Source organism: Sminthopsis crassicaudata, chromosome 2, assembly GCF_048593235.1.
Source record: "Sminthopsis crassicaudata isolate SCR6 chromosome 2, ASM4859323v1, whole genome shotgun sequence".
Classification (NCBI taxonomy): Eukaryota; Metazoa; Chordata; class Mammalia; order Dasyuromorphia; family Dasyuridae; genus Sminthopsis; species Sminthopsis crassicaudata.
In genome coordinates this window covers 640,741-666,358 of record NC_133618.1, presented here as the reverse complement: position 1 = coordinate 666,358, position 25,618 = coordinate 640,741, and the positions used below count along the sequence as shown (strand labels likewise).

At 42.5% G+C, this 25,618-nt stretch overlaps 1 protein-coding gene across 6 annotated transcripts; it reads right to left on the bottom strand.

Annotated features, from left to right (window-relative positions):
* On the bottom strand, positions 1–25,618 carry LOC141553863 (uncharacterized). Of its 6 annotated transcripts, none has more exons than XM_074285288.1 (5): positions 25,528–25,618; positions 24,886–24,954; positions 20,547–20,673; positions 19,579–19,674; positions 1–14,441 (listed from the first exon to the last, which is right to left on the bottom strand). In XM_074285288.1, exons 2-5 carry the CDS (start codon positions 24,916–24,918, stop codon positions 12,238–12,240), a joined length of 2,460 nt encoding a protein of 819 aa, XP_074141389.1. In that variant the 5' UTR covers positions 24,919–24,954; positions 25,528–25,618; the 3' UTR covers positions 1–12,237. The 6 variants fall into 6 exon arrangements, 5 of the variants coding, with proteins under 5 accessions (XP_074141389.1, XP_074141387.1, XP_074141386.1 ...); XM_074285286.1 differs by having other exon boundaries at positions 20,547–24,407; positions 25,528–25,591; XR_012485696.1 differs by lacking the exon at positions 25,528–25,618 and having other exon boundaries at positions 1–9,676; positions 9,906–14,441; positions 20,547–25,484.

The following is a 25,618-nucleotide window of genomic DNA, read 5'->3' as shown; positions in this document are numbered from 1 at the left end:
AATCTCTTATCAAAACTTCTTGAATTCTCTTGTGTGGAATTAGACATTCTGTATATGATTGTATTTGCATTGGATGTTTTTAAAAACAAACTGATTTGTATGAATAATGTTCACTTATGAAAGATCTACTTGGATATAAACTCATTGGGACAAATTCCTTATTGTTATCAACACAAGGTTATGATAAATATTTGTTTAGAATTTATGTATGGTTCTTCTAGGATGGTAAATGGGAAAAGAAATGGGTTTGTTAGAACTTCCACTGTTACCAAGGGCAGTCTACCTGCCCATTGGTCTGCTCAAACTTGTGAATTGCTGTGAATTGTATGCTTTAAATCAAGCGTTAAAATTATTGTGTGACCAAGATGGGAATATATATGCTGATTCTAAATATGCCTGGGGTGTGGTGCATGTATTTGGGAGGATTTGGGAGGAAAGAGGATATGTAAACAGTAAAGGTAAAGAACTGGTTCATCATACACTAGTCAGAGAGATACTAGAAAATATTCTGACTCCTAGGAATATAGCAGTAATACATGTAAAGAGACATCAGATGGGAAATTCTTTTGAGGTAAGGGGAAATAGATTAGCAGACTGGGAGGCCAAGGGAGCCGGAGATCAGGAAATCTCTCATATAATGGCTTTGATACCTGTACTTCCCCCTAGTCTACCCTCTCCTAGTTTTACTCAGGAGGAAAAAGAGAAAGCCTCAACTCTCGGAGCAGTTGAGAACTCGGAAGGACGATGGCTCTTACCTGACGGCAGAGAGGTACTGACCAAAGCAAGTATGAGGCAAGTCCTTCAGCAACTGCACCAGGGCAGTCATTGGGATGTCCAAAACCTGTGTGATGCTATACTGACAAGGTATGTTTCCCCCGGCCTATATACTATGGCTCGACAACTGGTGGACGGTTGTCTTGTTTGTCGAAGGACTAACAGGGCTGCCCAACGCCAGCTTCCAAAAGGGGGACGACCTCCTGGAATCAGACTATTCCAAAGCATCCAGGTGGACTTTACTGAGCTGCCACCAGTGGGTCGAGTTCTTGCTGGTCATAGTGGACCATCTGACCTCATGGGTGGAGGCATTCCCATCAGGCCGAGCAACTGCCTCGACAGTAAGTAAGGTCTTATTAGAACAAATTATTCCTAGATATGGAATGGTGGAGAGGATAGACTCGGATCAGGGAACACATTTTTCTGCCCAGGTATTGCAGAATCTGATTAGGGCCTTAGAAATCACTTGGGATCTCCATACCCCTTGTCATCCTCCCTCTTCTGGGAAAGTAGAAAGGATGAACCAAGAAATAAAACGGCAGCTGACTAAGTTATCTTTAGAGACCCAACTACCTTGGACAAAATGACTTCCTCTCGCTCTGGTTAGAATCAGGACCAAGCTGCGTAGAGATATTGGGCTTTCACCTTATGAATTATTGTATGGTCATCCTTTCCAGGCTTATCCTAAGGGAGACTGGGACCCTATTTTAGAAACTAAGGATTTGTTTGTTAAGAGATATGTGAAATCATTGCTGGAACATTTGCAAGGACTTCAACAAAAAGGGCTAATAGCTCAGACTTTTAGGTTTCCCTGTTCATAGAATTCAGGTTGGTGATTGGGTGCTGATCCGTTCCTGGAAGGACGAGAAGCTGACTCCGTGCTGGGACGGACCCTACCAAGTGATACTGACTTCAGATACTGCGATTCGCACCCAGGAACGAGGCTGGACACACCACACCAGGACAAAAGGACCTGTGGCGCCACCTTTATCCGAGTGGACAGTTGAAGACAGGGGAGACCTCCAATTACATAAGAGGAGGGGACCTCCACTGAATGGGAATTGTAACTGTATGACTTTTCTTACTTTGGGTCTCTTTGCCTGTTTGTGATTTGATATATTTTCCTTTGGGAAGTTCACCTTAACTTCACGGTGTTATAATAGTTGAACATTATGAGGCTCTCCCTAAGCTTTGGGTTTATCTATTTCCTTATGACCTTCTAGAGATGAGAACCAATTTCTCCTGCTCATGCAGAATATAGGGAGGACATTTAACTTATCAAATTGTTGGATCTGTGGTGGATCCCAACAATTGAACCAATGGCCATGGGTACCTGTCCCCCTAAGCCCAGCCTGGATCCTTAGCAACAGATCCCAAATTCATAATGGGACCGGTTTCCGGAATTTAGAAGAGAAACATCAGTGGTCATTGACCAAAGATAGGAAAGGGAAATACGGCTTAAATCAGACAGGACAAGGTTTGAAGCTGGGAATTAGTGTATGTGAGTGGACCTATTCGAGAACAGACCTGAGGCCAAAGACAATTGATTGTACAAAAATGTCTAAATATTGGCGGGATACGGGGAGGAATCCTCAATTGAAGTGTGGGAAGGACTAGAAAGACTGTACCTTGGATGTTCTCCCGGAAATAGGAGAGCAGGGATATTGCTATCAACAAGTCACTACTGCTGAGTGTGATGAAGTAGAATGGGATGTATTGAGATGTATAAAAGAGAATAAGAGGAAAGGGAACATATACATTGGGTACAGTTACCAATGGGGTTGGTATAATGTCACCCCAGGGACACCCGGGCAACATGGGACTCTGTTTTCCACATTTTGGAGTACCTCTAATCTAACAGGCCAGTGGCCAGTTGCCAATTGTAGTTGGAGAAAAGAGCAAGGTTTATGAAAATGCCAGTATGACCCCTTTGTGGGGGAAGCCCCCTAGGGACGAGAGACCAACAATATTACCCTTTTACAAGGAATAGCTCAGACATATTTCCAAGGGAACAACCTGCTCTAAAGGGTCATTATTGGATCTGTGGTTTAACTGCCTATACTCATCTGCCTCTTAATTGGACAGGGAATTGTTATATTGGACTAATAAGGCCAAAAGTTTTCTTTCTTCCCGAACAGGCAAACCAATATTTAGGGATTCAGTTGTATGATGATTTGGGAAGGGAGAAACGGAGTTTAGATACCTCCATCACTTGGACTGAAGATGCAAATGGTTGGGGTGAGGCCTGGCCTCCAGAAAGAATAGTCAAAGAGTATGGGCCAGCGACCTGGGCTCAAGATGGAAGTTGGGGATATAGAACTCCAATATACATGTTGAACAGGATAATTAGGCTTCAGGCAGTTGTAGAGGTTATCACCAATCAGACAGCTGAGGCACTAGATCTTTTGGCTGATGAAGCTACTCAAACCAGAGAGGCTATTTTACAACATAGACTTGTGCTGGATTACTTGTTGGCTGAGGAAGGGAGAGTTTGTGCTAAACTAAATTTATCCACATGTTGTATAAAGATTGGTAACAATGGTAATCTAGTGAAGGACATCACTAAGAACATTAGGAAACTTGCTCATGTTCCTGTACAGACTTGGACCTCACTGTTCAATACTTCTAGATGGTCCTGGTTTGGGAAGCTGGTGGAAGCAGCTCCTTTGGTTGGGCCTTATAGCTTTTAGTGGTGTTATATTATTCCCTATCTACATCCCTTGTTTGATCAGATTAATAACCAGAATTGTCCAAAACTCATCATCTGGAATGATCAGGTTGGAAGAGAAAGCTGAAGGGTCTGTTAAATAGATGCTGTTAAAAGGGTAAGGGTGGAGCCGGTGGCCCAAGGCCAACAGGAACCAGAAGGAAGTGAGGAATTCATAGGGAATGTGAAATTATGTTACAAAAATTTGAAGAGATCTCAGTGTACAAAATAAGAGGAGGGACTGAATGAGATGAGGTGAGATCTTTCAAGACAGTTGTGAAAATTGAGTAAGGCTTCATCTACTTCAGAGTTCGAGTAGGCCTGAAGGACTCTGAAGGGCATTGCCTTCCCCTCCTATGACATCTCCCTATTTCATCCAAATATGGGCAACTATGTACTTATTGGTCAAGTTCAATTTCAGGGGTAGATCTCGCGTTTAGAATGTAAGACTCTCAGCCAATGAGGATGAGGGTCAGTGGTGGGAGGGGACGTTTTGCGTTAGGGATTAAAGGTGCTGTCCTGCCCACAGGAGGCGCTTCCTCTCTTCGATAGTCTACTCGAAGAGTGGGACGCCCTTCTCGCGAGAATGTACAATAAACTTTGCTTTTCTCTAGAGCTCTCTCCAGCTTTTTTATTAAATGGTGTTCCCTCACCATTTCCGTACCACACAGTATTCCATTTATATAAATAGTAAGCATAGGTCAGTCAGCTGTCACAGCTGCTGTCTAATATATTTCTGGATTTTGTTCATTGGAGTCAGAATCTGGGCGACTATCACAGATTGCTTATTAGGGGTACGTAACAATAAGCCTGATGCTACTACTTCTCCTGGTTCATAAATCATGATAAATCACATGTTGTCTGCCTGTGTTAGTGACTGGGATATTAGCTACACGTTCTCCAGTTTCCCACATCAGTGTACGGATGGACATTGTTTTGTAGGCACTCTCAGAAGGTGAAATGGTCAAGCCCACTGTGCCTGGAGGCAAAGGATCCATAGGCTGAACAGGAACAGATTTCACTTCTCCAGGGAGTATCTCAGTAGTCTCTACTGTACACAACTCTATTTTTCCTAATTTCAATCCCTTTCTTCCATCTGATTGCCTTTTGGCTGATTGATCATGTCTTAAAATTCTCTGGATGTAACTTCGGCTGCCATCATGCCCCACTTGGGGGGCTGAAGCTGGGCCCCGCCTCTCATTTCCCTGGGTCAATCTACATTTGGAGGCCCAGTGGAGACCCTTGTGACATTTTGGACATAGGGTTTTAGATCTTCTCTCACCCTGTCTTCTCACTGTATCTCCATATCTACACTGAGCTCTTAGATGCCCAATTTTTCCACATTGAAAACATCGCTGAGTTTTTTTTTTTTTTTTTTTTTGAGTTTTTCTAGAAGTCCCTTGCCAGGAGGGACCCTGTCTTTCCACATTCATCATTGTCCGGGTGTAAAAAGCATTTGTTCCCACTGTAGCACAGCCTCTTATGATCTCCTCTAAAGGAGCATCTTTGTCTAATCCCCATATAATTCTTTTGCAAATCTCATTGGCATTTTCCTTAGCCAGATGTCTGGTCATTATTTCTGTAGCTGCATTTTCTCCAATAGTTCTTTTGACAGCAGTTTGCAAACGTCCCACAAAATCTGCAAAAGGTTCATTGGGACCTTGCTGTATTTTAGTGAAAGCTTCTCCACGATCTTTCTGTGCAGGGAGGACACCCCAAGCTTTTATTGCAGCCTTAGCAATTTGCTCATACACTGTCATGGTATATTTAATCTGTTCTGAATTCTCTCCATACCGACCTTTACCAGCTAAGTGCTCAAAAGTGAATTTTGTGTTAACTCCTATTTCCAAATTGCATCTGACTTGGATCCTGTCCAGGTCCTAGACATGTCCTTGCTATGGATTTCCAGTCATTCGGGGTTAGGACTTCATAAGACAAACCATCTAGTAACATTTTGACATAAGCTGATGTAGCCCCATGAAGGGTACAACCTTTTTTCAAATCTTTAATTTTATTCAAATCTAAAGGTGTATATCTTCTCCTTTTTTGACCTACAGAGTCAATGTCTTCAATCACAGGATATGCATGTACAAAATCACTTATATCCTGTCCTTTTCTCTTAGCTTTAACCAATGCTTTTTCTAATCTTGTCATAGGCTGCTTAATAGGTGATTCTCTTTGTGTTTCTGCCTCTTCTCCTCCTCCTCCTTCTTGCTCCACCCCTGAAGGGTTAATTGAGGGAGGAGATGGGAAATGCTCCTGTTGCTCAGATTTTACTTAACTCCCTTGTTATCTGATTCATCCTCTTCACCTAGTTTAGTTGGATCCTCCCTCTCTGGCTCCTTTAGTCTAAGAATTTTTAAAGCCTTTTGGATTAAATTGTAGGTATGAAGTGTATCTTTGGAAATTAAGTTTGGTTTGGAATTGTAGTGTTTACCTAATTGCTCTCCTACTAATTCCCATTCATCTGGATCCAATTCTTCTTCCAGAGAAAAACAAGGACATATGACCTGCACAGTTTTTAAAAGTTCAGTAATCTCCAAAATTAAAATCAATCCTTTTCATAACCTTGATAATGTTCTCTAAACATTTTCCTTGAACAGAAACAGAAGGCATTTGCCCCATTTCACTGAAATTCTACTTTAGCTCTTTAACAAAGTTTCCTTGTTACTCAAGCTTCTGGGTCAGAGACTTTTCCATTAAGATCTGTATCAGAGGCTTTTCCACTGGAATCAGGATCTTGTCTGTCCCTGTTCCGGTCTAGGGTTCAACTCCCTTCAAAGGCCTGAACCAAAGGTGTGAATTCTGAGTCAGAGAATTATTTAGACAACCTGAGTTACCACCTTGTAATACTAACACCTTCTAAATTCTCCTTTTCTATCAAGTTCCCAGGCAAGATTATCAAATCCTATGGGCCCTGAGGATGATGATAAGCTGAATTAAGTGCAATTGGATCAGCATTACTCTTTTTTACTTCAAATGCAATCAACCTAGAGTGAATTTTCTAGATAATTCAGAAATGCATTGAACTGAATTGATGTCACTGGGCAATTTTGTTTTATGCTTTAAATCTCTAACACTGTTTATGCTATTATCATGCTTCTAATTTTTCTCCTACTGAAATGTTTGGAAAGCTACTGTATAAGAAATACTTTAATTTGAAAAATGATTTCTAGAGGGTGATACAGTTGTATCCTTAGAAATTTAACTCCTGATCTGGATGTTAAGAAAGTATGAAATGAGTTGTGAGTGTGATTACAATGTTTAAAAGTTGTTCCATTTGACTTTAAAATGAATAAGAATTTGTTGTTTGAAAAAAGTAAAAAGAATCTTCTAAATTCTCCTTTTCTATGAAGTTCTTGGGAACTTAGCAAATGCCCTGGGACTTTTCTCTTTAGGCTGGGTCATCAGACACACAAATGCATACCTGCCTACACACACATTTCCATATTTACTTTTAAGAGAAGGACTCTGAACATGGAGTCAAGGGCATAATTGCGTTCCCCTCTCATGATATCTCCCTATTTCAGCCAAATATGGACAACTATGTATTTATTGGTCAAATTCAATTTCATAGGTAGATCTCAGGCGTTTAGAAGGTAAGATTCTCAGCCAATGAGGATGAGGGTCAGTGGTGGGAGGGGGTGTTTTGCCTTAGGGATTAAAGGGGCTGTCCTGTCCACAGGACATTAGATTGTCTGCTTGAAGGGTGGGACGCCTTTCTCTTGAGAATGTACTATAAACTTTGCTTTTCTCTAGAGCTCTCTCCAGCTTTTTTTATTAAATGGTGATCCCTCACCATTTCCGTACCACACAATAGGAATGTATAGTAGAAGCTATGCTATGAACTACCACAACTACAAAAATAAACCTTAAATTGCCATTCATTGAGATGTTTCCCTCCCCCCATATGAATTTATCTTTTCCTTCTGTTACTATTTCATTTGGTAGTTTCTCAAAGGAATTCAGTGGCTACACAGGATAGTCATTCTGTAGTTTCAGTGAGAGTGTAGCTGGTTTGCCAGCAATAGAAAAAAGAAAGTAATGTCTGAAGAAATTCTATTCTTACAAAGATTGTTTTATATGTAAACAATGTTTAAAAAACAAAAAAGAAAGCAATATGTGCAACTGACCTTCAAGCACATATATTCTTAAACACATTTCTTATCAGGAGCCATAGAAAAGGCTCCTGAAGGTCTTCCACTATGGGACACCTGGGAGTCCTTACCTCCCAATTCCCTAAACATGAATCAGTCTCCAAGAATAAAAGAGATTGAGCCACAAAAAGCAGGAATGGGATTTGGGATGATGATTTATGTAAAACTTTGCCTTAGATTACATAACATCCTTCACTCCTACTCATGCTGCTGAATAGAGTGAAAATCATGAAACTGCTGCCCAGATGCACTACAAATTTAGGCAACATAATCTCAGCTGGGCCCCATTTGTGGCAAAGAAGTCATTTGACATCTCCCTGATCCCCTGACACTTTGCACAGCAGCTTTTCCAAATCTTTTCATTCCTCCCCAATCCTCCCTTTCTAGCCTCCTTCCACTTTATCCCACTTCTCATTTGAAAACCTGGCCTCTTACCTTACTGAAAAACAAACACAAAAACAAAAAAATTGCACTTTATGAAGAGCTATCTTATGCTCTTCCTATCACTCACTCCTATCAGAATAATGAAAACACCCTTTGGCCTGCCAAAGCAAATTGTTTTATGTATGCAAACAATCCTATCCCATCTCATCACCTAACTTGGTATATTTCTCATCTAGTAACTCCATTTTTCACTAATTTTCAGTCTTTCCCATTAGAACTCTTTTCCTATGGCCATAATACCCCTCCCCCAAACCAAAAAGTTCCTCTCTAATCCTAAAAATACTCCCAGTGATCCATGCAAGCCCATGAGATACTGTTAAATATCTTTCCTTCTTTTCAGGGTTAAACATATTGAGAGCTGACAATTTATAACTGATGTCTCCAACTCCTTTTTCTTGCTTTCTTTGAAACTTTCCATAGGCTAGCTCCCAATTCTATTACTCAACTGAAACTTCTTTCTCTAAAATTACAAATAATCTTTAAATTACTAAATTCAGTGGCCATTCATCCTTATCTTTCTTGATTTCTTTGAAAGCTTTGACATTGTGAATTATCTTTTTTTGTTGATATTCTCCTCTAGGATTTAGTGAAAACACTCTCTCCCTTTTACCATATTCATATTGCATCATATGCAAAATGAAACTCATTATCTTTCCCCAAATTCTCTTTCCTCCCTCCTTTCCTAATGGTTTCCAAGTCATCTTCCAATAGCCAAGCTCATAAATGAAGAGTTATATTTCTTATTACTCTCTATTGCAAAGTTTGTAACACTTTTTCCATATTCCCTGTTCTCTCCCAATACTGTCACTTTTTTTTTTCCCCCTGAGGTTGGAGTTAAGTGACTTGCCCAGGGTCACACAGCCAGGAAGTGTTAAGTGTCTGAGACCAGATTTGAACTCGGGTCCTCCTGACTTCAGGGCTGGTGCTCTATCCACTGCGCCCCCTAGCTGCCCCTACTGTCACTTTCTTGATTCAGGTTTCAATCACTTCACACCTAAGATACTGCGAGCCTATAGATGTGTCTCATGTCTCTTCCCAGTTCAGTCAATCCTCTACCCAGTCAAGTTCATCTTTCTGACTGTATCATAACCATTCCACAACTTCTAGTGGCTCTCTAGTAGAACAAATATAAAATCCTCCCTACCTGGTACTTCCCTATTCTTTCACCTTATTTTCCCCAGAATGTTATATTTTAGTGGAATAGACCTACTTTTTGTACTGAACTCCATCACCTGACTTTTTGGGCTTCCTTTATATCCCTTTTGCCTAGAATGCTCCCAGCTACAGTCCACTTCTACAATAAACCTTTTCTAATCCTCCTTAATTTTAGTGCCTTCCCTATCTTGATTAGCTTATATTTATTTTACCCTTAGCAGATTTCTATACAGATGCTGTCAGGCTGTCACTGCTCTGTGAACTCCATGACTAGTCCTTAACAGAGCCTAGTACATAGCAGGCACTTAAATGTTTGCTGACTTGAAAGTCTAAGAAAGTGTTCATATTGGAAAGGCTAACCATTTTTTTTTTTTCCACTTTCAGAATTCCATGCATCTGAATTCCAAACACTGACTTCTTACAGGATCACAGATTTAACCTGGAAGGGAGCAAAACCATGGAGTCCAATTATCTCATTTTATAGATGGGGAATTTGAGGCTTCATAGGATTTGCTGAGGAAGCCACTGCTAAAAAAACAAAAACAAAACTTGAAAAAGAATTCCAAGTCAAGTCTTCCAGCCCTCCCAAATCTAATCCTTACTCCACCATAACATATAGATGGCTCTTATAATCACAGCTCACATATACCTGTTTTTACCTCACTCACCTGGACAAGCAGCTCCTCAGGCCTTCTTGCTTCAACTTCCATGGTGCTTCCTTTGATCAAAATAAGAGATCATATCTCTGTGAACTGGAAATCCTGGGCACAGGAAATCATGGATGATAAGAGAAAAAACTAGTAATTTAGTTATCTTTAGGGAAAAGGATATGGTTACAGAGCTGCTCCATTTTGAGAATTACTCTATTATGTTAATAGGACATTTTGTATATAATATTCATGAGATTTTTCTTCAGGGTGAATTCTGATTTGGGTACACTCTTTGCTCAGATGAAATATTTATATTTCTGAGATTTCTTTCTATTATTAATTCTCTGATGGAGAATTCTGATGGCTGTCTTCATAGAAAAGGCCTTCCCATATTGATTACATTCATAAGGCTTTTATTATGAATTATAATATTATGAATTCTTTGATGTTGGGTATATTCTTTTCTCAAGTTGAAAGCTGTCTCACATTCATAAATTTTCTGTGAACTCTCTTGATGTCAGGTATGTACTCCAGCCAAAGACCTATCCACACTGATTACATTCATAAAGGGTCTCTCCAGAACGAAGCCTCTGATGTTGCATAAGTATTCTTTTTGGGCAGAAAGTCTTTCTCCCTCATACGATTGCTTATGAATCTTCTGATTTTGAGGGAGAAATCCTTTTAAGTGGAAGGCCTTTCCATATGTCCTTAAGGTTTCTGTTCAGTATGAATTCTTTAATGGAGGACAAGTTCTCTCTCCTAACAGAAGACATTCCAAATTGGTTAGACTGATGAGATTTCTTTCTAATATGAATTATCTGAAGTAGAGTAATCTCTTTTTGTTCACATGGAAGGCATTCCTTCATTCGATGTTTTCATAAGGTTCCCTCCAGTATGAAGCCTGATTTCTCAGAACAAAGGCCTTTCCACCTTTATAAATTTTTGGAGGAAGACCTTCCTAACTTAATTGCATTTAAAAAGTTAAATACAGTATAAATTTTCTGATGTTGGGTAAGAACTCTGCTCATAGAGAATGCGTTCTCATATTCTGTACATTTATTCCCTCCAGCATGAAATCCTTAATGTTGAATGTGGTCTTTATAAAGGCAGGCTTCTCAATATTGATTATTTTTCAAAAGGTTTCTTTTTAGAATGGACTCCTTAATGTTGGGAAAGCTGTGTTCATAAAGAGTCTTGCTACAGTGCTTAGATTCATAAGGTTTTCTCTAGTATGAACAATTTGATGTTAGCGAAATTCTTCCTTAATAGAGGTCTTTCCAAAATCATTGAGATTTTCTTGAGTCTGAATTTTTAAATGTACAATAATCTGTCTTCTCTTGCTGAGGGTCTTTCTCCACTCATTACTTTTTCACTCCAGTATGAATTTTCTTATATTGACTAAGATACTCATTACATTCTCAAAGCCTCTCTCCATTTTGAATTTTCTAGTGAGGAAGAAGTTGTAAACTATGGAGAAAAATCTTTCCACGCTCACTTCATTGGTAAGGTTTTTTCTGAGGGTGAATCTTATTATTAAGACTGGATTGTGAGTTGAAAGACTCCAATGATTTGTTCAAGGCTAATTAACTAAAACACAACAGAAACTCAACTGTCATTTCATGCCCATGGACCACACAACGGGGTATCCTTACAACACTTGGAAACATTTAAGTAGAAGGTGGATTGTCACAATGGATAGAGCACTGGGCCTGGAATCAGTAAGATCTGAGTTTAAATCTAGCTTCAGAAATTTACTAGTGTGTGATCTTGGGCAAGACACAATCTGCCTGTTTTGATTGTAAAATGGAGATCACAATAGAATTCAAATGAGATAAGTGCAAAGAGCTTAGTACAATACCTGGCATACAATAGATGCTACATAATTACTAGTTATTACATACACACATGTTGTCTCCCCCTACAGATTGTCAAATTGTTGAGGGCAAAGATAGTTTCAGCTATTTGTGTTTTTTTACCATAAGACTTGGACAAGCCCACAAGACTCTAAGAATACTTAGAGCACAGAGACCCTTTATAAATACCTGAGTGATTCAACATTTTAAAATTATGGCCTGCTTGTTTCACTATGAAATTAAAAACAAAAAAAAAACAAAAAAAAAAAACTCTATTTCTGTGAGAAAAACAAAACCAAAAAACAACCCATGGGTATTTTGATGGATGTTACATTATGTAAATCAATTTTATAAGAATTATCCTTTTATTACAAGAATTATCCCCCTTATTATGCTAATCTGACAAATCTACAAAAGTTGAATACCCTCCAGTTATTTAGTTGTTTTATTTCTTATCTCCATCATATCCAACCCCTAAGAGTCCCACACAGGTCAGTTTACAAGGGATGCCTTTTGTTGCTCTGATGACGAGTTAAATGTCCTTTCAGGCTGAAGGTCTTCCCACATACATTACATTCATAAGGTTTTTCTCCAGTATGAATTATCTGATGTTTTGTAAGAAGTCCTCTCAGGCGAAAAACCTTCCCACAGTCATTACATTCATAAGGTTTCTCCCCAGTGTGAATTGTTTGGTGTACTGTAAGATGTCCTCTCTGGCTAAAGGCCTTCCCACATTCATTACATTTATGAGGTTTCTCTCCAGTATGAATCCTTTGATGTAAAGTAAGGAGCTCTCTTAGGCGAAAGGACTTTCCACAGTCTTTGCATTCATAAGGTTTTTCTCCAGTATGAATCCTTTGGTGTCGAGTAAACTGTTCCCTTAGACAGAAGGCTTTCCCACATTCATTACATTCATAAGGTTTTTCCCCAGTATGAATCCTCTGATGTCGAGTAAGGTATTCTCTCTGGTGGAAGGCCTTCCCACATTCATTACATTCATAAGGCTTCTCTCCAGTATGGATCCTCTGATGTCGAGTAAGATCTGTGCTCAGTAGGAAAGCCTTTCCACACTCCTTACATTCATAAGGTTTCTCTCCAGTATGAATCCTCTGATGTCGAGTAAGATCTGAGCTCAGGTGGAAGGCCTTTCCACATTCATTACACTCATAAGGTCTCTCTCCAGTATGGATCCTTTGATGTCGAGAAAGGTGTGCTCTCAGATGGAAGGCCTTCCCACACTCCTTACAGTCATAAGGCTTCTCTCCAGTGTGAATCCTCTGATGTCCAATGAGGTCTGTATTTAAGTGGAAGGACTTCCCACACTCCTTGCACTCATAAGGCTTCTCTCCAGTATGAATCCTTTGATGTCGAGTAAGCTCTGTGCTCAGGTAGAAGGCCTTCCCACACTCCTTGCATTCATAAGGCTTCTCTCCAGTATGAATGCCCTGATGTCGAGTAAGCTGTTCTCTCAGGTGGAAGGCCTTTCCACATTCATGACATTCATAAGGTTTTTCTCCAGTGTGGATTGTCTTATGCTTAGTGAGAAGTCCTCTCAGGCGAAATACTTTCCCACAGTCATTACATTCATAAGGTTTCTCCCCAGTGTGAATTGTCTGATGCACAGTAAGATGCCCTCTCTGGCTAAAGGCCTTCCCACACTCATGACATTTATGAGGTTTCTCTCCAGTATGAACCATCTGATGCCGAGTAAGGTCTGTGCTGAGGTGGAAGGCCTTCCGACATTCATTACATTTGTGAGGTTTCTCTCCAGTATGGATCCTTTGATGTCGAGTGAGGTGTTCTCTCAGGCGGAAGGCCTTCCCACACTCCTTACAATCATAAGGCTTTTCTCCAGTGTGAATCCTCTGATGTCCAGGAAGGTAACCTCTCTGGCTGAAGGTCTTCCCACATTCATTACATTCATAATGCTTTTCTCCATTATGAATTTTCTGGTGGCGAGGAAGTTGTGAACTCTGGAAGAAGGATTTAAAAAATTCATAAGATTTCTTTTCAGGGTGAATTTTTTGATGGGAAGGAAGGGACGCATTGTGATCAAAAGGTTTCCTATGTTCACTGCATTCAGAAGGTGTCTCTACTTTGTGAATTTGTTGGATTTCATTTAATTCTATGATTTTGGAGGAAGCCTTCCCAGCCTGATGATATAATTTATGAGTTTTTTCTCTATTAAGAATTTTCTGATGGGAATTGATGGTTGGGCTTAGGAAGATGGATTTCCCACATTCATCAGGTTCACCAGATTTCTCTCCAGAATATAGTCTTTGATACCCAGTAACATCTGATTTAGATGTAGAAACTATCTCCCTAGAGCAAATTTTATGACCTTTCTTTGGTTCTGAAGATAAAGTGAAGCTCTCTCTGCTTGTACTGTTCTTAAGAAGATCCCTTCCTAGAGATATTCTTTGCTGTACAAAAAGCTTTTGTCCCAAACTGATGCTTTGGACATATTTATCACCTGCACAACAAGTCGCTGTACTGGGAATTTCCCTTTGGGTGACATTTACTTGCTGAGAATTTTTATCTTCCATGCTCTGCTTCTTTTCTAATCTGGCATCACAGTCCCAGGCTTCTCTCAAGCTGGAGCCACAGAAATCATTCTTTGTGAATCTGTCCTGGAACAATTGCTTTACAGAAATGCCCAGTTTCGGAGCTGACTTCTTGTTTTCAAGCCTAGTCTCCCAATCTGAAAAAAAGAAAGAAAATGGAAATATCCCCGGTACCCACTTGCTGTACACTTAGTTCTTGTTCTGTGTCTCTTCCAGAAGCAATTACTGTTAAACTTTAAAAGGGAGAATAAATCAGCCTTTTTGGAATTCACTTCCAATCTAACAAAGTTTTCCCGTTGAGCTTCCCCACCACCTTGTGAAAGACAGTGATTATAGTTTATAACAGAAAATGGAAGCTCAGAAAAATGTTGGTGATTTGTTCAAGGCCTGTTCAAGGATTATCAACTAAATAGTACCTGAAACACAACAGGAGCTCGATTGTCATTTCTATGTCCATAGTCTACACAATGGAGCATATCTACAATATTTGGAAATATTTAAGTAGAAGGTAGATGATCATCTTCTTGCATTAAGGGGAGGACTGACTAGACATCAGTTTCAATGCAAATTTCAGATTCTGAATCTAAACCTTCCTTATGTTTAGGATAATGGAACACTTTTCTTTTTCCATGTGTCTGTGCACCACAGAACTCAGTATGTGACATTTAAAGGCACAAGGTTTCTAGGTACATGTTTTATGAGATAAGTATTAAAATTTAATGTAGCTTAGGGGCAGCTAGGTGGTACAGTGGATAGAGCACCAGCACTGAAATCAGGAAGACCTGAGTTCAAATCTCCTAAGGCACTTGACACTTCTTGTGTGACCTAGGGCAAGTCACTTAACTCAAATAGCCTCAGCAAAAACAAAACAAATCAAAACAAATTCAATGTAGCTCTAAATGACAGGATATAAGGAAGAAGCCTAGAGTTAATCAGCAAGCATTTTAAAGCATTTGTTACATGACAGACTTTGTGTTAAGCACTGAGGAAACAAAAAATGGCTAAAATTAGTTCCTGCCCTTGAAAAGCTCACAGTCTAACAGTGGGGGACATGATAAGCAAACATACAAATGAGACACACACTGGATAGATATGAGATTCCAAAAGAGGGAAGGCACTAGAATTAAGAGGGGCTGGGACAATGCTTCCTATGGGAAGTAAGATCTTAGGCGGAACTTAAAGGAAGCCAGGAGATGAAGATGAAACGGGAGAACACTCCAGGCATGGGAGACTGCTGGAGAAAATACCTGGAACCAAAAATGGAAGACCACTGTTAGTGGATCAGAGGCTGGGAGGAGAGCAGAAAAATGTTTAGGAAAAAGGTTGTGACCGGCTTGGACAACTAAGAGGATTTTGTATCTGGCCCTGTCATCATGGCAACCTAGTGAGTGAGAGATGCTCCTTCCAAGAAGAAACTCTGAGCCTCTTCTCCTTCCAGATGGATTCTTTGGGGACTGGGCCATCTTTTGCCTTGGTTCCTATCTAGCCTTTGGTCCCTGAAGGGGTATTGCCCCCATGGGGAAGACCTTCATCTGGAAAGGAGGTCTCTCGCTGCATCCTGGTACCCTGCCAGTTGCCTTGACTTTAATGATTCTGGAGGAGAGAGGGAGAGGGTGACTTCGCCCACATCTAGCTCACCTCAATTCAATTTACTTGCAAATTAAGACACTAGGGTCCTCTACAAGAGCAAAGGATGATCAATACCCAGTTAAGGCATTTAGATCACTGTTTCTTTTACTCAGGCAGTTCAAAGTGCTACAATGCACCTTGTTCTACTAGGTTTGTAGTTAGGAAGGCCTGAGTTCAAATCCAACCTCAGCTGGGTGACCCTGGAAAAGGCACTTCACCTTGGCCTGCCTCAATGTTCTCATCTGTAAAATAGGATTAATAATAGCACTTACTTCTTGAGATTATTAAGAATAAAATGAGTTATGTGTAAAGCAATTTGCACACCTGACAATGCTATTTCAATGTGAGCTATTGCTATATGTATTATCTGTGCTATGGAACTTTTCAAAAAGTGTTTGCTCATGTCTTGTAATCATTCATCATAGAAAATGCTTCCCGGTCATGTATATTTGTAAAATAAAGCTTCTGCACCTGCTTCTCCTAATCTCTGCGTGTAATAACGTCTGAAAACGTTAGTATGCCTTCACTGAAATGGTCCCTTTTGTGTTCTGGGGTCAGTTCTGTTTCTTGTTTGGTTATAGATTTTCCCTGAAGGGGAGAGAAAGCGAACAGCTGAAGAAAATGAATCACTAGGCCTAAGGAAGGGTAACTTCAGGTACAAAAACAAAAAAATCTTCAAAAACATGGCAAATGTAAATATTGTACCAAAGATATTGAAGAGAGCAAAAAGATTGGAGATGTATGTCAGAGGGAGAAAATGGTCAATTTCAGGATTTCCAAGAAAAGTTTGAGAACACAAGCTGTTAAAATGGATCATCAAGGGGATGGTTAGTCAATGTTTAGAAAAGATAGCCAATAGAATAGGTCAAGTTACCTTGACCTTGGTTCATCATTTCACATTCAGGGCTTTTATAAAAGTACTAATTGCGAACAATGATAAAGCAATCTTTACAGAAATAAAGGAAGGTCCAAATGATTGGCAAGATCTTCATGAAAAATGATGATATTGAGCTGATTTCAGATAAGTCCAGAGACCAATATGAACTGATGATAAGTGAGCAGAATCATTACTTATTAATATCATACACAGCAACAGCAAGACCATACAATAACCAACCATGACAGACTTATCTCTTCTCAGCACTTCAGTTAGCCAAAGTAATTCCAAATAAATTTTCCATGGAAAATGCCATCCACATCCAGAGAGAGAACTATGGAGAATAAATGCAGCACTAAATTTTCAGCACTTTTTCTTTTGTTTTTGTTTTTCTTTCTCATGGTTTTTTCCTTTCATTCTGATTTTTCTTTCCCAACATGATTCATATGGAAATATGTTGAAAAATTAATGTAATAATAATTTTTTATAAAATGGTGATGTTACCTGAATTCACCTATAAATTTAATGTTATATACTAATCCAATGGCCAAAGGAATTTCTTATGTAAAATAAAATTTTTTGATGATACGTATAGTGTTTTAAGTAACTAATAAAAAAAAAAGTAAAGCTGCAGGGAGCCTAGCATTGCCATGTCTCAAGTTATTTTATATCAACCAATCAGCATTTGCTGATATAAAGTTTTGCTATCTCCCTATGCTATGACCAAAAGCTGTTCCTCACACAGATAAATGGTCAAAGCCATCTACAAACTAGCTTCCACCACAGCTAATAGAAGAACAGATGCATTCCCCATTTGGTAAATAGTCAAAGGATATGAACAAATAATTTTCAGATGAAGAAATTAAAACCATTTCTAGTCATATTAAAAATGTTATAACTGTTGATTAGGGAAAAGCAAACTAAGACAACTGAGGTACCACTATAACTTCTCAGATTGGCTAAGATGACAGAAAAACAAGGACAAACGTTGGAGGGGATGTGGAAAAACTGGGACACTAATGCTTTGCTGGTGGAGTTGTGAAATGATCCAGCCATTCTGGAGAGTAATTTAGAACTATGCCCAAGGGCTATCAAACTAGGCATATCCTTAGATCCAGCAGTGTTTCTACTGGGCTTAAATCCCAAAGAGATCTTATAGGAGGGAAAGGGACCCACTTGTGCAGAAATGTTTGGGATAGCCCTCTTTGTAGTGGCTAGAGACTGGAAACTGAGTGGATTCTAGTCAGTCAGGGAATGGCTGAATAAGTGATGGTTATATATGAATGTTACAAAATATTGTTCCATAAGAAACAATCAGCAGGATGATTTCATAAAGGCCTAGAGAGACATGAACTGCTGCAAGTGAAGTGAGTAGAACCAGGAGAACACATTGTACACGGCAACAAGTTTACATAATGACAAAATCTGATGGATGTGGCTCTTTTCAACAATGAGGTGATTCAAGGTAATTCCAACATGCAGTCATTCAGAGAGAGAACCATGGAGACAGAAAGTGGATGAAAGCATAGTATTTTCATCTTTTGCTGTTGTTTGTTTAGCTGGTTTTTTCTTTCTCAGTTTTTCCCCTTTTGGTCTGATTTTTCTTGCATACCATCATAAAGGTGGAAATATGTTTAGAAGAATCACACATATTTAACCTATACTTGATTGCTTGCTGTTTAGGGGATGGATGGAGGGAGAAAAATTTGGAACACAAGGTTTTGCAAGGGTGAATGTTGAAAATTATCTTCACATGTATTTTAGAAAATTAAAAAGCTATGAGTAAAAACAAAAAAAAATGTGAAGTGAGCAGAATGGTATAAATAAAAATGTAGTCTGATTAAAAAAAATGTGGACTGGGTAAAAATTGCCTTAAAAACTCTGAAAAAAAATCTAACATTCAAAATCTATAGGGAATTAATTTTAGACTGAGTCATTCCCCATGAAGTAAGCGATTAATGGTTAAAAACAAACTCTTAAGAGAAAAACAATATTCCAAATCTCTACCACCAGAAGCACACCGAAACAAAATCAGGGCTTACAACTTCCCATTCATTAAGCTAGCAAAGAAAGTAAAAGGTGACCAGAAAGAACTAATACCAGAGGGACCAATATCCTACTGGTGGGGCAAGAACAGATAGGAGAGGAAGCAAAAAAGGCAAACTGCTTCTGGGCAAAAAGGATGGCAGGATGCTCTGCCTTCTGCTTGAGATCAACCAACAAGATGCCTCAGACCAAGGCAGGGGCGAGGCGGAGGGGACTGTTCTGTGATGAGTCTGAAAAGAAATGTGAAGAGGGGGATGATGGGGGGCCTCTGCCCATCTGCCTGTCCCAAGTCATCCAGGAGATGGTACGGCTGCTCTGGGTTTCTTGAAGTGGAAACAGGGTCTTCTGGGAGGATGCTCTTTACTGGCAAGTGACTGACTTCAAAATAAAACATCAATGGAAAAACTTGTAAAGGAATTCTTTTGGATGCCCCTTTTCTTGGGGTTTTTAAGAGGTTTTTTTTTTGTTTTTTTTTTTTTAAGAAGAAAAAGATAAGCCATAACCCTAGGAGCATACCCAGAAAAGAGGTAAAGGAAAAGACTTTGCTTCTGACTTCCTGGGGGACCCTGGCTGCCTGCAAGGTGCGAGGCCCCTGGCCTTAACAGCCATACCTATTTCACTACTCCCATTTCCAGACAACCAGGGCTTTCTCCCCCAGGCCTGGCCTTAGACAGGACTGACTAGCAGGGATGACTCCCCCCGGTGATTGGTCCCTCACTCACCTGGACAGCTGTTCCCTGGGACTCTCCCCTCTGGCCTCCACGGGGCCTCCCCTCGCTCCAGGTGGTGGATCACTTCTGGCTTGGACACGGCCAGTCCTGCTCAAAGGAACAGTAGATCTGGGATAAAGAAAGGGGGACAGAGAAGTGGGAGAAGGGGCACTGACTGGGGCTGCTGTGGACAGGGCTGGACTGAGGACCTTGCCAACCCATCTCTGTCTGTGCCTTCTGGCTCCTTCCCCTCAACTCACTGCCCCAGGTTGTGACTCCAGCCCTGCAACATTACCCTACCCTCCCTCCCTCATTCCTTTGTCCCCTTGTCTCATCATCAGTCCCCCTCGGCAGACCCCAACTCTGGGCTCGGGGACAAGTGGAGGCCTGCTGCCCCCTTCCCTCTCTTCCCCTGTCTCCCCTCTCCCTGGGCCTCCCCAAGGCCATTTTCCTAAGGCTCAGGTCCTGGACCACAGCTCTGCTTCCCCTGCCCTAGGCCCAGGCACCTCTCCACATTCTCCTTGGGATCTGGCCCACATCTCCCCCTACAGGGCTCCCAGCTATTACTGGCTGTCTCTCTTTTCCAGACAATCAGCATCCAACTCTTCAGTCCACCCTCATCCAACATGGTGCCCACCCAATTCTTCAGAATCCCCTCCCCTTCTGACCCTGCTCTCACTGACAATGAGCTTCCCAGACAAAAGCCTCACTCTGTCCTTTCCCAATGGACATCCTGTGGGCATTTCCTTCTCCAACAGATCCCCACTCGTGCCATCTACGCCCAGAAACCACTGGTACTGACTTAACTGTGTTCGTGCCATCTCCCCTTCTCCTTCCCTCCCCTTAGAACCTGAGCTCTGGGGACCAGGACTGTTCCTAGCACTGGGTCTGGCCCACAGGACAAGGCCTCCCCGGGCTCTGAAGACCAAGGGGTTGTCACCAAGTTAGGGCAAAGAGGCCCCTCTGGGGAAGCCCCTCACCCAGGAAAAGCAGGTTCTGGTAGGTGTCCAGCATCACGTCCCGGTACAGCTCCTTCTGAGAAGGGGTCAAGCAAGCCCATTGCTCCCTCGTGAAGACCACCGCCACATCCTGAAAGGTCACCGGCTCCTGAAACACCAAAGGCCCATCCCCCATGGAGCAAGAAGGGACCCAGAGAATGGGGGTTCCGGCCTCACTGAGATGCCCCCAAGTATCAGAGCTTTGGTTGGAAACTGCTTCTGAATCACGGACTTGAAGAATTATGGGAAACAACTTGGGGAAGGAGGAAGCAGGCTGGACTGGAGGCCATAAATCAACTCCCCGTGACTTTGGATCTGTCCCCAAGTCTGCTGGGAGTCTGCATCCCATCTAGAAAACCGGGGAAGGGGGAAGGGGGGGCACTGCGGGGACGCCATCAAACAAGCTGTGGCTCGGGACTGTGAGGGAAGTGACGAGAGGGATGCTCCCAGAAAAAGCTGGAAAGACTTCCACAAACTGGCACAAAGTAGAGACAGAAGTGGGAGAATGCCGTCTAAAGTATCCACAACATTGAGAATGACTCGCCTCTGCGATCCTGATCCAAGACTGCTGCAAAGGGCTTGTGCCGAAAGGTGTTCTCCGGCTCCAGAGAGAAATGATGAACCCAGCGCAGATGGAAGCAGACTTTTAAAAAACTTTGTCTTGCCCACACAGATAAGACGGGAATATGTTTTGGGTGACTTCATATACACACACACACACACACACACACACACACACACACACACACACACACTGGATGTCATGCTGCTTGACATCTTAAGGGAGTGAAGGGAAGAGGAGAATTTGAAACCCTAAAAATTTTTAATATGTTTAAAAAAAAAAGCCTAGTGCCTGGCTGTTAGGTTCTTACTAAGAAGCCTCTCAAGAAACCTGCTCACAGGGGAAAAGATTATACAGAAAAGAAACCTCCTCTCAGAGAAGGATTACACTTGAGATAGAACTTTACAATTTGGCGCCCAATGTGGGGCAACGACTTTTGCTTATCCTGACAAGGGCTGATTCTGAGCCCTTCAGAGGAGCTAGTCCGGACTTGACACCTGGCACACAGCAGGTACTCAATAAAAGATTTTTTTTTTTTTGGCTGAGGCAACTGGTGTTAAGTGACTTGCCCAGGGTCACACAGCCAGAAAGTGTCAAGTATCTGAGCCAGATTGGAACTCAGATACTCCTGACTTCAGGGCTGGTGTTCTGCACTGTGCCACCTAGCTGTCCCAATAAAGACTAATTTTTAAAAAGGGAAAAGAAAATGGTTAAACTAGATAATCCTTAGGTCCCTTCTGACTCCTGTTGGTTTGTCATCCTCATTTTGTATTCCACCATTTTGCTAATCTTACCCCTGCCTTACAGGGGTATTTATGTACAAATATTTAAAGTCTCCATATGTAGATGGAGTTTGGAAAAAGCTCCCTGGCAGCTTTCTGGGCAAACAAGCATCGCCTGAGCTAAGGCTCAGATCCAGTTCTTTGCCCTCCTAGGTTCTTGCCTGTTGGGCCCTGCAGACTCCCCAGCCCTTTATTCTGATCTTCCCTCCAGGGGCTTTCCCCACATCTTATCTTATACTGTCATATTCCAGGAGGGATCCCCTACAGGTGAGGTCCCTGACCCTCCTGTCTGCACCTGACCCCATCACCCAGGAAAACAGCAGGAGGCCAGGCCCCCAAATGCCCCAGGACAAAGAACCCACAAGACTGGAGATGGAAGGGCACAGGACACAGGGGAAGGCGGGTGGACGACATCATCAGAGAAATGTGTGCTGGAAAGAGAAGAGGGCCAGCCCAGATGGGCTTCTGATTTCGACCCAACTCAAGGATGGCTTCTGGCACCTTAGGGGCACCTTGTGGGGCAAACTTATGGGTTTGGACAGAAAGGCCCAGACATAGCTGGCATGGATGGGCTGCAATCTCTATCAGTGAAAGGAGTACTCCTCCTATCCCCCATGACATGGACATAAAGGGAACAGAACCAGGAGTGCACACCCACTGCCTTTGACCACCACCTAGTAGGAATGAGCCCAAGCCCTGTCCCTTCCACTGGAACTTGCCAGCTGCTCCACCCTTTGCTGATCCCTTCCCCCAGGCTTCTCGTCCACATTCTTCCAGAGGACCCCAACTCCAGCACATCTGCTCAGGCTCTCCCATCTTCCACCCCTCATTCTGCCCCCATCTGTCCAATACCATTTCTAAGATGTTACATTTAACATGTGCTTTTTACAACCTTGCCAAAATAAATTCAGTTTCACATCAATTTCCTGCTTCTTTGAATTTAGGGATGTTTGTATTTATCCATGACTAAGCTCATTAATAAGTAAATTTATTTTTTAAAAAAAGGATTGTTTTTACATTAATTAGGGAAAATGAATTTTACTTTAAAATATATAGAAAAAATATAGAAATATGTGCTTCATCAAAAGCACATATGCCTTCCCAATCCCTTCTGGCTCACCCTTCCCCCTCATTCTAGGACCACAGTGCAATCCCATGTCCCAGACTATACTGCAGGAGCCATTTCTGGAGTCAAGCTGAGTCTCACAGGGACATTACCCCTGTAATATATCCGGGTCATCAAAGCCCCTGCAGGAACCCCCAGCCACAAGATAAGAAATTCTGCTTTCCTGGACCTCCCCTGACATGCATTGGGAGTCATCACGGAAGAACAGCATTTCCCAGGAGGCTGCGATCCTGCTTGGAGCAACTCTACCACAACCTAGGCGCGTTCTCCTGAAAAGGGGCTCAGTCCAGATGTGAGAATCGGACCGAGCCCAGGTCCGAGTCTCTCCCAGGCTGCTCAGGCGTCTCTCAGATCCTATCAGATCTATCTCTGGACTCTCCCTGCTTCCTGGTTGGAGAACAGGACCTCAGAATGGGAAGTCTTCTAACTTAGGGTAACTGGTCCTAGACCATAAACCGGTAAAATACCCTACGTTTTTCAGTCTTAGGGCTCCCCAATTCCCTCCAATCCCTGCAAATGAGCACCTGTAAGAGAGTATGAAGCCGAGCTTGCCCTAGTCACCATTAAGTGTTTCTACAGCTGCCTTTAGAAGTATTCTTAGGAAAAAACAATGAGTTCCAAATTCTCTTTTTCCCTTCAGCCCCTCCCCCATCCATGGAAAAGGGGAGGGAAATAACTCCTAAGCAAGTTGATGTCCTGATGTTTCCTTTAGCTCATAAGCCTTTTAGATGGAGAGATGAGAATTTGTATGTTGGCACAGACAGCCCCGCCCCTTGCTTTCTTACGAGTTACTCTCTGCACTCCAGACCACTTAATCTGAGCTGTGGAAACAACCCCCAATGGTCGGGATGACCCCCACGCTCCCAACATTGGCAGGAATAACAAGTCATACCCAAAGTGTTCCAGGATGTATTTGGCCCAATCACAGATAATGTTCAAGTTTTTCAAGACACCCGTGGCTTGTAATTCCCTTATCCTGCTAGAAAAATAAGTTCTGCAAATCATTCCTCTGTGTCCGACTCCTGAGGAGTCTGGTTCGCTGACTGCTTGTCAGTTACATGTGAGATCCCATAAAACCTGTTCCCATATTAGGCTGTGTTGCCCAGAAACATCTGCTTCAGCCTGCTTTTCCCTGGGAAGTGGAGAGCATTTTTGTCGCGAGTCCTTTGGAGCTGTTGTGGGTCTGACCTTCGGGACCGCGCTGCTGTCACCATCTACCAAGTTCTCCCGGCTCTGCTCACTTCAGACATTAGTTCATACGGGTCTTCCCAGGTCCGGCCATGGCCCGATTTCCAATTCTTGGCCACCACAAAAAGAGCTGCTGCAAATATCCTTGCACACACAGGTCCTCTCGATCTCTCTGGGATACAGACCTAGCAGAGCCATAGCTGACTCAAAGGATAGGCCTTTTGGGAATGTTCCACATTGTTTGCCAGATTGGTTGGACAGCTCCACCAACAGTGCCTTAGGGTCCCAATTTTCTACTAATCCCTCCAGCATTTGTCATTGCTAGGTAGGGGGTCAGGTTTTTTTTCCTAATCAAAATCATTTAGAGCATTTTTTTTACATAGCTATTATTTTGTGCTCTTCCTTTGGCCATTTGTCTTTTAGGGAATGGGTTTTATTTTTACATATTTGACTCAATTCCTTATATATTTGAGAAAGGAGACCTTTATCTGAGTAATTTTCTGTAAAAAGAAAACAAATTTCCTCCCAGTTTCTTGCTTTGACTCTAATTTTGGATGCATTGCTTTTGTTTGTGCACATATTCTTCATAGGCAAATGTCGGGTTAGTTTTAATTCTTGCCCCTTTCAATCAGGAAAGGTAAGAAAGAGGCACCTCCCACTTACCTGCGGGGCCCCGGCGGCCAGCCCGGGCGCCATTCTGCTTCCTCCTCTCCTCTTAAGGAAAAACAGAGCCTGGGAAGGGAGAACAGGGAAGGAGAAAGGGGAGCACAAGCACTCATCTTCCATTCCAATGGGAGGGAGCGGGCGGGAGCAGGAAGGGGGAGGGCGGGGCAGCTGCCTGGGGAGGGGCTAGGAGGAAGGGGGGAGGGGAAGCCAGAACCACAAGCACGCTAGTGACCAGGAGCGGCCCACAGGGACAGGCCAGCCGAGCTCCCTACGGCGGCCCAGAAAACCCAACCCTAACTATTTATGATTCGGACGGAGGGGGGCTGGACAGGGAGGGATGGGGCGCCACCCCGTGGTGACCTCTGGACATTTCAAGCGGCGTGCCCCCTAGGCGCCCTGGGCAGGATGGGGCGGAGCCGACACGCAGGGGGAGGGGGGGGAAGCCGGGTCATGCGGTCAGGGGCGCGTGCAGAGGGAAGGGACCATCCCAAGGGGCCGGACCGATGCCAACCCCAGAAAGTTGTCTGGACGTCCCCGAACCCAAAGGGGACAGGGCACGGGCCAGTATCCGGCACTGCAAACAGCCCCCACCCCCCATTCTCCCCCCTCCCCACCGCGGGACACTCCGCGGCTAGTTACCCTCTCAGGGGCGGCCGAGGCCTGCCTGGGGTCAGGGTCCCAGGTCCTGAGGTGCCTCCTATCGAGGCCCGGAAGCGGGGCGGGGGGGAAA